The 15,868-nt window shown below is 46.2% G+C and overlaps 1 protein-coding gene across 3 annotated transcripts in view; it reads left to right on the top strand.

The window, feature by feature from the left end:
- The window catches only part of AP3B2 (adaptor related protein complex 3 subunit beta 2), a 46,898-nt gene extending 38,008 nt beyond the window's left edge, over window positions 1–8,890 (top strand). For all 3 annotated transcript variants that reach the window (XM_032232399.1, XM_032232398.1, XM_032232400.1), the window contains 3 exons: window positions 708–805; window positions 6,469–6,607; window positions 8,459–8,890. In XM_032232399.1, the coding sequence (XP_032088290.1) occupies window positions 708–805; window positions 6,469–6,607; window positions 8,459–8,612 (391 nt within the window). In that variant the 3' untranslated portion in view covers window positions 8,613–8,890. The remainder of the gene's footprint in view (window positions 1–707; window positions 806–6,468; window positions 6,608–8,458) is intronic.
- The last annotated feature ends 6,978 nt before the right edge of the window (window positions 8,891–15,868 follow it).

Here is a 15,868-nt window from a genome sequence, read left to right as displayed (position 1 = left end):
TGACCAGAAGTCCGGTTCCCCCACCATAGAGTCTCCTCCTAGCGTGGTGTCCTTTTTCCTCTGCTGACCAGAAGTCCGGTTCCCCCACCATAGAGTCTCCTCCTAGCGTGGTGTCCTTTTTCCTCTGCTGACCAGAAGTCCGGTTCCCCCCACCATAGAGTCTCCTCTTAGCATGGCATCCTTTTTCCTCTGTTGACCAGAAGTCCGATTCCCCCCACCATAGAGTCTCCTCTCAGCGTGGCATCCTTTTTCTCTACCTTTCCTAACTGAAAGCCCTATTTAACCCTAAACCAAGGTTGGCAACCTTAAACACTCAAAGAGTCCCAAAGGTCCTAAACCGAAGCCCCGCATTCAATTCTGGAGCCGACTGGAAATCCGGTTCCCCCACCATAGAGTCTCTTCCTAGCATGGCGTCCTTTTTCCTCTGCTGACCAGAAGTCCAGGTCCCCCACCATAGAGTCTCCTCCTAGCGTGGCATCCTTTTTCCTCCACCTGTCCTAACTGAAAGCCCTATCAATTGTGGAGCCAACCTGCGGCAGGGAGCCGCAGCAGAGGGACGAAAGGGCCTACGAGAATAGGAAGGGAAAAACAGCTGGCGTAAGAGACGAATTGCAGAGTTTTAGTGTTGATTTGGCAACTAATTCAATTTCTCTTAAGACCCTGCAAATGTTTGGCTCAGTTTGGCTGCTGTGTTTTTCTGTCTCCAGCACACACACCCGCCAGTTCTACCTGTCCATCCAATCACCCGTTGGGGAGCTTATGGCTCCAGTGTTCATGAGCGAAAACGAATTCAAGAAGGAGCAAGGTGAGTGAGTTTGGGGGTAGGAGAAACCGGGGAAGGGCCAGGTATTTCATTTCATAAACAAATGCACAGACCTCTGCTAAAGGAGATCCATGTTGACTTCTTCATGGTTTCCTCCAGCCTCGTATGAACTCCTCCAGTGGGCAGCCAACCCAGGACCATGGGCCAGGCAGACCCCAGCCATCTTGAAATGGGGCTGACCATCTCCCACTACTTCCAAAGTTGCACGGACGTCCTTGGGAGACAATCTCAGGGACAATATACCTCTGAAGAACCATGTAGCTGGGGTAGAGGTCTTTAGAGGTTGTAGTCAAAGACATCAAGATGCTGGCCACTTCCAAACTCCGCCTGCTTTTTATGCGCCTTTCCGATGTTTTAAAACCGTATTCTGCAAACCCCTCTCCCCAATAGATCGATTGCCTTTCTTTGTTGAGGCCTGTCCGTCTGTCCTCCGCTTGCCTGTGCCACCTTCTTTTTCTCCTAAGCTTGTGAATTTACTGTGGGCATCGCCCTTCCTTGGTCAGTAGAGACGTGGGAGAGGAGTCTCCTGCCCCCAAAGGGGGATATCCTTCCAGTCCCCTCGTGTTCTCCTCCTGCCCTGCTTGGCTGTAGGGACAGCATCCCTGGACTCTGCTGGTGCTAATTGTTGTGCTCTGTTCTCTTCCGCTGCCTCGTGCGTTCTCCCGTATTTTTTTTTCCGTAGAGCATCTGTTAAGGACGGTCGTGGGTAAGTGCCAGCCTCAGATGCTACACCTCTTCTGCTCCTTCGGTCACAGTGCCAGCCGCACTTCCCCAAATGATTTCTCTTCTCTTTTCCTTTTCTATCTTTCTTTTTCTTTCTTTCTTTCTCTCTTTTTCTTTTTTCTCTTTCTTTTCTTTTTCTTTCCTTCTTTCCTTCCATCTTAATTTTTCTTTTCTTTCTTTCCTTTCTTTCCTTTCTTTTCTTTCTCTCTTTTCTCTCTTTTTTTTCTTTCTTTTCTTTTTCTTTCTTTCCTTACTTCCTTCCATCTTACTTTTTCTTTCTTTTCTTTCTTTCTCTGTTTTTCTTTCTCTTTCTTTTTCTTTCTCTCTCTCTTCCCTCTCTCTTTCTTTCTTTTTCTTTCTTTCTTTCTCTCTTTCTTTTTCTTTCTCTTTCTGTCTCTTTCTTTCTGTCTCTTTCTCTTTCTTTTTCTTTCTGTCTCTTTCTTTCTCTCTTTCTCCCTTTCTTTTTCTTTCTCTCTCTTTTTCTTTCTCTCTTTTTCTCTTTCTTTTTTTCTCTCTCTTTCACTCTTTCTTTTTCTTTCTTTTTCTTTCTCTCTTTTTCTTTCTGTCTTCTTTCTTTCTTTCCTTCCTTCCTTCCTTCCTTCCTTCCTTCCTTCCTTCCACTCTTCCTTCCTCCTTTCTTTCTTTCTTTCTTTCCTTCCTTCCTTCCTTCCTTCTCTTTCTTTCTTTCTTTCTTTTCTTTCTTCTTGCTGTCCGAATGGCTCTGCCGTTCTCCTGCCTCCCTTCCTGTCTGGCTGGCCCTAAGCACAGACACTGCTTTCCAAACCGGCTGATCCCACCCTTTCCCTCTTCCTAATGCTAGGATGGCTTCTGCCTTGGACACCCTTCTTGCCTCTTCCTGTAGACCGGAACCCTATCCTCCGCTTCCCCTGGCCTCCTAATTCAAGATCAATACAAGGAGTCCTCGACTTATCACCGTCATGGAGCCTGCCCATCACAGTCATAAGACATGATGGTCACATTTCACAATTTCACAATCTTTTTCTTTTTGCAGCGGTCGTAAAGGCGCTGTGCGGTTGTTAAACGAACACTGCATTCATGAGTCCCAGAGGTGCTTTTTTTCAAAAGGCAACGGGACTTTCTTTTTCCTTGAAGACGTTTCGCTTGTCATCCAAGAAGCTTCATCAGTTGTTTTAATTGAACAATTGTCTTCATTTTGTAATGAAATTTCAATCTTTACGACGCTCCGGTATTGGTATATCTAATATGTACATACAAGTTACTTACATTATTTTTCCTTTTCTGTTACTTGTGTATCTATTTTATACAGTATACCATTATTATAATAACATCAGAGGTGGGTTGCTGCTGGTTCAGCCCGGATTGGCCGAACCGGTAGTAGCGGTGGCAGGAGGCTCCACCCACCCGCCCAGACACTTCTGCACATGCGCAAAAGCGTTGAGCATGCGCAGGAGCATGCCCAAACCAGTAGTGAAAAAATTGGCAACCCACTTCTGAATAACATACGTGTGTGTGTGTGTGTGTGTGTGTGTGTGTGTGTGTGTATTGTGACGAGCCGAAGGACGAGAATGGAAGTAGTGATTTTCCTCCCATATTTGGGCATACCGGGGGTTGTAAAATCTAATAGATACCTTTCACCCTGGCTTGGATGATAACGGATAAGAGCCTGCGGCCTAATGGCTAAGATGTCTGCCTAATATGTAATATAGCCCAGGTTCAAATCCCAGTAAGGGTATGGCTAGCTGATGAGAGCTAAATAGCTTGAAATAGATCTATACTAGTCTCCCTTTATTTATTTATCAGCACAAATACAACATATATGTAATGTGTGTGTGTGTGTGTGTGTGTATAAACATTTTTGTCACCTCTTAATTTACTTTAACCTTCTTGAGCTTTACTTCTATTCGCCAACCAATTCTACCATGTGTCCCAAATGAAATAGTATTCCGTTTCTCCTCCTTCTTTTATTTCCACTGTTAGCCTATCCATCTCCACACATTCTAACACCATTTTTTTTAAAAAAAAATCCCCATTCCATCAGAGGGGATGCTATCGTTTTCCCAAGAACTAAAGAAGCTTCTTGGATGAGAAGCGAAACATCTTCTAGGAAAAACAAAGTCCGTCTCCCTTTTGAAAAAGCACCCTTGGGACAACCATGACCTAGATGCGGTCGTTAGCAAACCAACGGTTCATCATGGGTTGCAGTTTTGCCAAACCCTGGAAGTAACTTCAGGGTTTGGGGCAAAACTGTCGTAAAACCCACTCCCATGGCTGTGGGATGCAGAAAACAACTGTAAGTGTGGTTGTTTTCCCAAGCGCCCAAAATTTGATTGTGGGACTGCACACCGAGGATACCAGGCCATAATATGCTTGCTTGTTTGGGGCTGGGGGTGGATTTAATGTGTTGTCTGAATCCAGCCAGTTCTGGTTTAATCAGGTAACACGGCCTAGTGCAGGGGCGTTCAACCTTGGTAATTTTAAGACCTGGGGACTTCAATGCCTGGAATTTCCCATGCTGGGAGTTGGAAGTCCACACATCTTGATTTGATTGATTTGATTGATTTGATTTGATTAAGTTTGTATGCCGCCCTATTCCCGAGAGACTCAGGGCGGCTCACAATAAAAAGGGAAGGGATACAAAAAATAAACTAAAACAACAATTTAAAATTCTACAACAGCCGTAACCTCGAATGGGGCTGGATAGTTTAGCAGCCCCAGGCCTGCCGGAACAGCCAGGTCTTAACTGCTTTGCGGAAGGCCAGGAGGGTAGTAAGGGTCCGGATCTCCACGGGGAGATCGTTCCAGAGGACCGGAGCAGCCACAGAGAAGGCCCTTCTCCGGGTGGCCGACAGTCGACATGGGCTAGTTGATGGAATCCGGAGGAGGCCTAATCTGTGGGATCTAATAGGTCTTTGGGAGGTAACTGGCAGGAGGCGGTCTCTCACGTACCCAGATCCAATACCATGTAGGGCTTTAAAAGTAACGACTAGCACCTTGAAGCGTGTCCGGAGACCAATAGGCAGCCAGTGCAGCTCGCGGAGGATAGGTGTAACGTGGGTGTACCTAGGTGCACCCACAATTGCTCGCGCGGCTGCGTTCTGGACTAACTGAAGTCTTCGAACACTCTTCAAGGGCAGCCCCATGTAGAGCGCAAATGGGTTTGGAAACCCCTGGCCTAGTGGACTGTGTAAATCCAGTCTAAGGCTTCCAGCATTGTTGTCCCTTAGCTTCTCTCCACCTACCTCTGCATGTCTTTCGTACCCTGCTTCTCACCACAAACAACATCAGGCAGATGTCTTGGTCAGAGGGGGTTTTGAGCCCCTTGCTCTTGCTTCCATCCTGGTCACTCTTCCTGCCCCCTGTGTTTGGCACAGGCTCCTTGGCATTTCCTTGGGCTGCTGTTGAGCACCAGAACCTTCTGCATGCCCCCAACGAAGCGCTTGTTGACACGAGAACTCTTCAGACCCAAATCACAGGGGAGTCCTCTAGTTCTTGCAAAGCTGGCTCCAGTAATTAACTTACTAAATTGCCCGTTCCCATGGCTAATTAAAAAAAAAAACACTAATTCTGGAATGGTGCTTGATCTTAAAAAGATTGCTGACTTTTGAGGGTCTTTGCTTAAGTGTTCAAAATGTGAGTGCAACATATCCCACAAGAGTTTGCATGTTCACCCACGATTTTTGACTTGCTCCCACCTCACTTTGTTTCAGTTTCAGTTTCAGTTTTGGTTTATTTGTATGCCGCCCTTCTCCAGGAGGGACTCAGGGCGGCGAACAACTCAAAGGGGAAAGGGAACATAAACAACAGTACACATAATTAAAATACACGAAAATCACACAGCCATACCAGTCGAGAGGGGAGGGGAACTCATCAACCCCAGGCCTGCCGGCACAGCCAGGTTTTGACGGCTTTCCGGAAGGCCTGGAGAGAGGTGAGGGTCCGGATCTCCGCGGGGAGTTCATTCCAAAGGGCCGGAGCTGCTACAGAGAAGGCCCTCCCCCGGGTAGTAGCCAGATGGCATTGGCTGGTGGACGGAATTTGGAGAGCTTTAATCGGTATTTTTCATTTAGCCAAACCGCAGGGAAGCACCAAGTTGGATTCTGTACATAACATAGCAAGGAGTAAGGTAGAATTGTTGGCGTGCTTGGCTTACACCTGTCTTTCCTTCTGAAACGTAAGACAGGTGGTTGACTTCTTCCAATCATATGACACCCTTGTGAGAAAGGTTGGGTTGAAGGACAGTGATTGACCCAAAGTGACTTTTCCGTACCTAAGGATGGATTTCAACCCAGATCTCCAAGTCCTAGTTTGACCTAGACACAATCTAATGGCAACTTTACAACCTATGGACTTCAACCAGTGGTGGGATGCAAATAATTTAACAACCAGTTCTCTTCCCTAATGACCATCTGGGTAGGCGGGGTTGAGGGGCGCTTCACCTTAGCTGTGACAATGTATTAAGGATTAACCGGAGAGGCAGTTTCTGTAAGCAGGGCAATAAAGATGAGGCTAGAAACAACACCAGAATGTTTCCCCCCTGCCTTCCTTACAGGATTAGCCCTGTAAAGCGGGAAAAAACAAAAGGAGATTTCTTCCAACAACCGGTTCTCTGAACTACTTAGAAAGTTACCAACCGGTTCTCCCGAATAGGTGCGAACTGACTGAATCCCACCACTGACTTCAACTCCCAGAATTCCTGAGCCAGCCATGCCAAATCAGGAATTCTGGGAGTTGAAGTCCGCAGATGGTAAAAATGGTCTAGCTACCCATCCCTGCCCAAGACGGCATCCATTTTGAAACACATTAGTCCACGAAGGGGGGGTGGGAGGGTCATTTCACAGGGCCCAGTACAGGTAAGTCCACAGCTTCACTTAGTGGCAGTTCGAGTTACGATGATGCTGAAAGAAATGCCTGAATTGTTTTTGTCTTTTCCTAACCTCCAGGGAAGCTAACCGGGATGAGTGAAATCACAGAGAAGCTGACTCTCCCAGACTCCTGCCAGAGTGACCACGTGATTGTCCAAAAGGTGACAGCGGCTGCCAATGTCAGCCGGGTGCCCTGCGGTTCGGACAAAGAGTTCAGGTGAAGAAATGGTTACTGTTTTTTTTTCCCCTAGTCCTGGCCGTCTTTACGGGATCCTCTCTTGAAAAGAGAGATTCCTTGGATCCATTGCAGATCCTCCCTTTGGAAGGACGTCTGGACATCTCGCTATTTTGCTAAAGATGTTGAGCCGAACAGAGCCAGTTTGGTCCAGTCTTTAAGGCACAAGGGTAGAAAGCAAGGGACTGCGAGTTCTAATCCCACCTCAAGCATGACAGAAGAGTTGGGTGACTTTTAGCCAATCCACCAGGAGACTGAATTCTAGCAATAGCAATAGCAGTTAGTCTTATATACCGCTTCATAGGGCTTTCAGCCCTCTCTAAGCGGTTTACAGAGTCAGCATATCGCCCCCACAGTCTGGGTCCTCATTTCACCCACCTCGGAAGGATGAAAAGCTGAGTCAGCCCTGAGCCGGTGAGATTTGAACCGCTGAACTGCAGATAACAGTCAGCTGAAGTGGCCTGCAGTACTGCACCCTAACCACTGCGCCACCTCGGCTCTTGTAAAATTCTAGTGCCACTTTGGGCATAGAAGCCAGCTGGGTGACTGGGCCAATTAGGGCTAGGAAAATTTCTAGTCCTGTCTTAGGCATGAAAACCAACTGGATGATTTTAGGCCAATGAATGCTCAGTGTTTCTCAATCACGCGTGGACTTCAACTCCCAGAATTCCCCAGCCCAGCCAAGGCTGAGAAATACTGAGTTAGAGCAGCGGTCACCAATTGGTGGCCCGCGAGAAAATTTTGGTGGTCTGCAGAAAAATTATTTGTATTTGTTATATTGCATTAAATCAGGGGTCCTCAAATTACGGACCCTGGATTGGATACATAGCAATAGCAATAGCAGTTAGACTTATATACCGCTTCATAGGGCTTTCAGCCCTCTCTAAGCAGTTTACAGAGTCAGCATATCGCCCCCCACAGTCTGGGTCCTAATTTCACCCACCTCGAAAGGATGGACGGCTGAGTCAACCTTGAGCCGGTGAGATTTGAACCGCTGAACTGCAGATAACAGTCAGCTGAATTGGCCTGCAGTACTGCACCCTAACCACTGCGCCACCTTGCAATGCAATGAATGTTTGTGTTGCTGCAGCGTGTCTCCCTTTTGGGGGTCTTTTTGTGCAGGTCAGAGGGGGGGCAGAAATTCCAACTTGGGGTCTGCTTTGGCCTCCTGGTGTGGGGCTTTGGGTGAAGGCTGGAGGGAAGAGTTGCTGGTGGCGAAGAGCCGGAGGTCCTCGTTCCAGTGGGACTCCATCATGGCCTGGAACTGGCTGACCATCTCAACCTGCTGAGCCTCCAGGCGCCTCTACCTGGCCTTACACTCCACAGGTCTTCCCTCTGCTTGGAAAGCCTATGCTCCTAGTCCTCAGTGAGGTGCTTCTGCTGAGCCTCCTTCTCATTCAGATCCAATTTGAACTGAGCTGTTTTGCCAACTTTCTCGTGGTGGCTTCTTAGCTCTAACAGCTACTTTCTGTTGGTGCCTTAAGGAGCCTGGGCAGGCTGGCGAGGACTGAGTGATACTGAGTTATGACTGGTCATTAGGCAGATCATATTAGTAGTCCGCGGGATTTAAAATTATGAATTTAGTGATCCCTGGGTCCGAAAGGTTGGCGACCCCTGAGTATTCTGACCTCGCTTGGAAACTGCCGATTTCCTTCCTCCAACCATCTTCTGCCTTTTTAATCTTGCTGGTTTCTACCTTGGAGATTATGGGACATTCACATTCAATACATCCAGAAAGTTACTGGTTAGGAACGTTATTCCCTTATTTGCAACTACTATTCTTTTTTTTTTTTCCGTTGCCATTTTTTTCCTTCGGTGTTTTCTCCTGGCCAGGTTTGCTGCTAAAACAGTGAGCGGAGAATGTCTCATCTTGATCACGCTGGAGAAGAAGCCGGACAACTCGGCACAGCTTACCATCAACAGTGAGAAGATGCTGATTGGTACCATGCTGGTGAAAGACATCATCCATTCCTTGACCCAAGAGTGATGGAGATGGGAGTTCAACATCCATCATCTTAGCCAATGCTTCTGTTGGCTGAGGCCTGCGCTCCAATGTTTCTTGTTGGTTGCGGTTGTGGTCCACGTGGAAAGCAATGCTTGGAAGGAGAGTGAAGCTGTGTGCCTGTGTGTGTGTGTGTGTGTCTGTATTTAGAACACAGGGGAGATTCCTGTGACTCCACTCCCTTTGTGGTGTATTGCCCTCCCTCCCCTCTCCATTCTTCTGTTCTACAGCTCTATTTATTACGAGCAGAGACTCTTCAATAAAACGGCTTCTTGGATTTGGCTTCTGTTTACTGGCTCTTTGGGGTAGTAGCAAAAAATAAAATTACTTAGGAGGACAGGATTTAAGACACCTTCTTTTTACTCCGTGATTCATTTTTCTAACTTCTGTAGGGGTGGTGGTGGGGGGAAGTATGCACTGTTTATTTAACATGAGAAGAGTACATATCAATGCAATAGCAGAGCTGGAAGGGACCTTGGAGGTCTTCTAGTCCAACCCCCTGCCTAGGCAGGAAACCCTATACCGTTTCAGACAAATGGCTATCCAACATCTTCTTAAAGCCTTCCAGTGTTGGAGCATTCACAACTTCTGGAGGCAACTTCTGTTCCACTGATTAATTGTTCTCACTGTCAGGAAATTCCTCCTTAGTTCTAAGTTGCTTCTCTCCTTGATTAGTTTCCACCCATTGCTTCTTGTCCTGCCTTCAGGTGCTTTGGAGAATAGCTTGACTCCCTCTTCTTTGTGGCAGCCCCTGAGATATTGGAAGACTGCTATCATGTCTCCCCTGGTCCTTCTTTTCATTAAACTAGACATACCCAGTTCCTGCAACCGTTCTTCTTATGTTGTAGCCTCCAGTCCCTTAATCCTCTTTGTTGCTCTTCTCTGCACTCTTTCTAGAGTCTCCACATCTTTTCTACATCGTGGTGACAGTATTGATAGAGCTATAACAACTCCCAAGTGCTAAAACTACAGGGATTTAATTTGTAGACTTTGAGAAGTTTTTTTCCCCTCCCTGGGAATTCTGGAGGAAAAGAAATGAGCAAATTTGGGGAATGAAGGGCAGCTAGACAAATCTTCAGACCAGATTCAGGGTTTGTGGCTGTTGTTTCCTTGAGCTGCCAAGTCCTTGACTCCTACAGCGCCTGATAAGCTGGTTATAAATCAGCACTCCTGTTGACTGACAGGCGACCTGTTTCCAAGGCTTCAATAATTATCCATTCCAGTACAGAGATATCCTCCCCCTCCCCCCCACAGTGCAAGTCCAAAAACCCAAGAAGATTAAACCTCTTGTCCCGGTGACCGACCCAGATTGGATCTTGCCTTCAAATATATTGGATCCTGGGACACATTTATTCGCCTTCATCCTTGAGGCTTAATTCGTTTTTTAAAATTAATTTTGTATTGACAAACATGTAAAATACACACAAAACTTAAGACGTACACCACATTTGCACAATACAATACGAACAGGAGCTTCCCGTTCTTTCTCACAGCAATTGCCAATCGATATTGCTCACCTTATATTATTTCCCCTTCTATTATATTTAATTTGCATTTCACCATTCTTAACCCTCTTATCTTACTCCTGTGTCTGCTATATTGGCCAATTACCTCTAGTACGTTTAAACCACTTGGATACATATATATGTGTTAATTCTCCTTAACTACTATTTTTGGGCTTTGTTATCTTCCTTCATTGATTCTTGTTTCTTTCCTCCATCCACCTACACCATTTATCCCATATCTGTATTCTGTTTCTTCTTTCCCCTGCATTTCTTTAGTTAATTTGTCCATTTCAGCACAGTCCATAACCTTTCTTATCATTTCATCTTCCCTTGGAATTAATTTGTTTTTTCATTTCTGGGCAAAGGCAATCCTCGCTGCCGTAATTATATGTAATATTAAATACTGGATTTATTTTTTTGGTATTTCGCAGTCATTATTCCTAATAAAAAACTTCAGGTTTCCATTCTATTTTGACACCCGTTATTGCCTCTAGCCATTCTATTTTATTTAACAAATGAGCTGTAACCACTGGGCACTCCAGGCTCACCAAGGCAACTTGATTTCCAGCCTCAAAAAGGCCTGCAGATCGCAAATGCCAAAACCTGCTAAAAGCCGGGCAGTCTAAAGCTTTTGAGTTCACCTCAAGGAAAGTAAAAATGGAAGAAATTAATTGAAATTCTGCAACTCCTCCTGCTTCAGGTGTTGGGTTACCAGAGTTGTTCTAATAATGCCACATTTCCAAGATCAGACTTACTCCCTGTAACTCGAGAGTAAACCCTTTGTTTACTAAAGTTTCCCATTTCCCAGTTTAATTTGCCATTATCTAGTAGTGGTTATGTATTATTGTCATTATCTAGTAATGTGGGATGCAGTGGCTCAGGGACTAAGACACTGAACTTATCGATCAGAAAAGTCGGCAGTTCGGCGGTTCGAATCCCTGGCGCCTTGTAACGGAGTGAGCTCCCGTTACTTGTCCCAGCTTCTGCCAACCTGGCAGTTTGAAAGCATGTAAAAATGCAAGTAGAAAAATAGGAATCACCTTTGGTGGGGAGGTAACAGCGCTCCGTGCGCCTTCCGTGTTGAATCATGCCGGCCACATGACCACAGAGACGTCTTCAGACAGCGCTGGCTCTTCGGCTTAGAAACGGAGATGAGCACCGCCCCCTAGAGTCAGGAACGACTAGCACATGTGTGAGGGACATCTTTACCTTTGTAGTTCAGAGGTACAATTTGTAGTGGCGGTGACGGCGGGAGGCTCTGTCCACCCACGTGGACACTTCTGTGCATGTGCAGAAGCGTCACGCAAGCACACACAAGTGAACTGGTAGTAAAACCGGTAAAAATCCACAACCATAGTAATTGTTAGTTCAGCATCTGCCTATCAATGCAATTTTCCTTCAATTAGTATTTGGCTGAGGTTAAACGCCTTGCAGTTATCTAGCAAGTAAATGTCAGATAACAGGTTGGGAGGTGGGCTATGATAAGATACCCCTCCTAATCACCCCTGGCCTGCAATTTTTGCTTGGTGCATTGCACTAAACGACCGTGGGATTTATTTGGGTATCTTTACCTGTACATGGGCAGCAGTACATTCATAAAGGTGAAGGTTCCCCTTGCACATATGTGCCAGTCGTTCTCAACTCTAGGGAGCAGTGCTCATCTCCGTTTCAAAGCCGAAGACCCAGCACTTTCCGAAGGCGTCTCCGTGGTCATGTAGCCGGCATGACTCAACACCGAAGGCGCATGGAAACGCTGTTACCTTCCCACCAAAGGTGGTTCCTATTTGTCTACTTGCGTTTCTTATGAGCTTTCGAACTTAGGTTGGGAGAAGCTGGGAAAAGTAACGGGAGTTCACTCTGTTATGTGGCGCCAGGGATTCGAACTGCCGAACTGCCAACCATTCTGATCAACCTTAGCCACTGAGCCACCATGTCCCAAGATAGCACATTCCTACCCATGGTTTATTCATCAAACCAGGATTTCATCAAACCACGACTTTTAAAATAGACCGTACCTTCCTCCTGTTTCTTCCAGAAACTCTTTATAAAACAGACACCAAAAAACCGTTATTTTATTTTTTAAGTCCCTAAATCGCCAGCATTTTGTTTAAAACGCAAAAACACATCTCCTTCCTGTGCAAATCGTCGCTTCCCAAAGTAAACTTTTGCAGGGTTACTTCTTTTTTTAACCCCCCGACGGTTGAAAACCCGGGACCAGACCTTAATGGATACATGTATACTTTTAGAATGAAAGAGCAGACTTGGAAGGGGCCTCGGAGGTCTTCTAGTCCAACCCCCTGCTCAGGCAGGAAACCCTCCACCACTTCAGACAGATGGTGATCCAGCCTCTTCTGAAATATGTCCAGTGTTGGAGCATTCACAACTTCTGGAGGCAAGTCTTAAACTTCCCGACTTTTTTTTAAAAAAATTGTTTGCATGCTTTTTAAAAGTTTGCTGGGCAAAATATATATATATATGTATATGTATATGTATATGTATATGTATATGTGTATGTATGTATGTATGTATGTATGTATGTATGTATGTATGTATATATATATATGTGTATATATATATATATAATTAGATTTTTTACAACCCCTGGTAAGCCCCAATTATGGGAGGAAGCTAACTGCTTCCATCATCTGTCCTTCGGCTCGTCACAAGAGTCCATCACGACAGAAACCCAATATTTTTACTGTTGCCTTTGTTATATTTGTGTTTTTTTTTTAAATTTGTGCTGATAAATAAATAAAGGGAGACTAGTATAGATCTATTTCAAGCTATTTAGCTCTCATCAGCTAGCCATACCCTTACTGGGATTTGAACCTGGGCTATATTGCACACTAGGCATACTAGGCAGAGATCTTAGCCATTAGTCTCCCTTTATTTATTTATCAGCACAAATAAAAAAAAAACATATATAAAAAAAAACATATGCCTGGGAGGCAATAGAGCACAGGTTCGAATCCCAGTAAAGATATGGCTAGCTGATGAGAGCTAAATAGCTTGAAATAGATCTATACTAGTCTTCCTTTATTTATTTATCAGCACAAATAAAAACACACACACACACACACACACACACACACACACACACATATATATATATATTTGTTATATTTATGCTGATAAATAAATAAAGGGACTTTAAGTATATATATATATATATATATATATATATATATATATATATATATATTTGCCCAGCAAACTTTTAAAAAGCAAGCAAACAATTTTTTTTCATATATATATGAAAACGTCGGGGTCGATCCCTCCCGCTCCCCGTTTTGCAAGCCCGCAACTGTCTCTCCCCTTTTGCTCGCTGCAAGACACGCGTTCGGGGTTCCAAGCCGCCCCTTCCCCTCCCCCGCGTGCACGTGCTGCGAAGCCCACCCTCTCCCTCTCTCTCCTGGGGCCCGGGGAGGGGAGGCAGCTGGGTGGGTTGCAAAGAGAAGGAAACCGCCCCAGGGAGCGTTTGCAAAAGCCCTGCGCGCGCGCCGCAGCCGGAGGCTCCTCGTTGGGTCGCGCGCGGGCGTGGTGCCTTTTGCACCTGGAGCTCCGCCCGCCCCTCCCCAGGCTATAAGTCTCCCGCGCCCGGCCCTCGTGCGGGATTTTTCCGCAGCGTTGACTCGAACATGGCTTTCCCGCCCCCGGTGAGTCGAGGCCAGGGCACGGCCAGGGCGCACGTGGGAAGGCTGGTGCCTCTGCCCGAGGCTCGCTTGCAGGCTGAAGAAGCTTCTTCCCCCCCCTCCCCGCTTCCTTTGCGGGGTGGTTTCTCACGTCTCTTAGCAGACACGCGTCTTCTCTCCTTCCCTCTCCCTCCCCCCCCACCCTTTCTTGCTGTTTGCACGGAAGCGTTTGCCCGGGAAAGAGTCGGCGGTGGAGCAAGAGAAGGTTTTTAAGAAGAAGTTTGTCTGAAGTGGTGGAGGGTTTCCTGCCTGAGCAGGGGGGTTGGACTAGAAGACCTCTGAAGGGTCCCTTTCCAACTCCGTAATTCTATTGCATGAGAGGAAGCTCCTTGCAAAGGCCCTTCACGGGTTGGTTGGTTGGCTGTTTCCTTCCCTCCCCCGACACGTGTCAGTAACGCGCCCCGGCTCTCCTTTCTGCTGCCCGTTTTCCCCGCCTGCCCTTGGAAGCCCCTGGTCTGGGGCCTCCCTGCCTAAGCAAGGGGTTGGACTAGACGACCTCCAAGGCTCCCTTTCCAACTCTGTAATTCTAGTGCATTCTATTCCATTGCATGAGAGGAAGCTCCTTGCAAAGGCCCTTCACGGGTTGGTTGTTTCCCTCCCGCGACACGTGTCAGGAACGCGCCCCGGCTCGCCTTTCGGCTGCCCGTTTTCCGCGCCTGCGCTTGGAAGCTCCTGGTCTGGGGTTGGACTAGAAGACCTCTAAGGGTCCCTTTCCAACTCCTGTTAAACGGTTGCCTCATTGACTAAACCCGGTTGTTGTTGTTTTTAATGGTTTGAACGAAGGGACCCGTGTTCGCTTCAAGCAGGGTTTGGTTTCCCCTTCGGGGATGCTGGGCTTTCTGTGCGCCCATTAGTTTGTTAAAATGCATTCATGGGGAGCCACATGCTTAAAATATATATGTTCCTATATATGCTTAAAATATATGTGTTCCTATATATGCTTAAAATATATATGTTCCTATATATGCTTAAAATATATATGTTCCTATATATGCTTAAAATATATATGTTCCTATATATGCTTAAAATATATATGTTCCTATATATGCTTAAAATATATATGTTCCTATATATGCTTAAAATATATATGTTCCTATATGGTTCTGTCCCTCCCCCAATATATCTGGGTTTCCACATGGCGGCTGCTTTCCTCCCCACTTTACCCATAATATTTTCCCTGCCATTTTCTTTCTATTTCTTGAAGGACACATTTGAGTTTGGGGTTTTGTTTTTTTCCTTTGCTTTAGCCTCAGCAAAAGAAGAGGGCCTGTTCTAGAACTTCCCTTGGGAGTCCACCATTTGTCTTCCTCCCAAGTTATTTTGGGGGGTGCCAGAGGCCTTCCAAAGCTGCCCTTGTGGGGTGCCTCCCCCTCCCCAAGGACTCCCAGCTGGAATTTCTGGGTGTTAACCTTGGGCTAGAGGGAATAGCCTCCATTTTAAAACATAGGTTGAACATGGGGGTCCCCAAACTTGGCCACTTTAAAGACTGGTGGACTTCAACTCCCAGAATTCCCCAGCCAGCCATGTTAGGCTGGCTGGAGAATTCTGGGAGTTGAAGTCCACAAGTCTTAAAAGTTGCCAAGTTTTGAAGACCTCCTCCTCTGGTTTAAAGCTCCCAGCTGGAATTTCTGGGTGCTAATCTTGGGCTAGAGGGAATAGCCTCCATTTTAAAACATAGGTTGAACATGGGGGTCCCCAAACTTGGCCACTTTAAAGACTGGTGGACTTCAACTCCCAGAATTCCCCAGCCAGCCATGTTAGGCTGGCTGGAGAATTCTGGGAGTTGAAGTCCACAAGTCTTAAAAGTTGCCAAGTTTTGAAGACCTCCTCCTCTGGTTTAAAGCTCCCAGCTGGAATTTCTGGGTGCTAATCTTGGGCTAGAGGGAATAGCCTCCATTTTAAAACATAGGTTGAACATGGGGGGTCCCCAAACTTGGCCACTTTAAAGACTGGTGGATTTCAACTCCCAGAATTCTCCAGCCAGCCATGTTATGCTGGCTGGAGAATTCTGGGAGTTGAAGTCCACCAGTCTTCAAAGTTGCCA

Source organism: Thamnophis elegans, chromosome 16 (genome assembly GCF_009769535.1).
Source record: "Thamnophis elegans isolate rThaEle1 chromosome 16, rThaEle1.pri, whole genome shotgun sequence".
In the NCBI taxonomy this organism is placed as follows: domain Eukaryota; kingdom Metazoa; phylum Chordata; class Lepidosauria; order Squamata; family Colubridae; genus Thamnophis; species Thamnophis elegans.
This window is presented reverse-complemented; position numbering and strand designations above follow the sequence as displayed.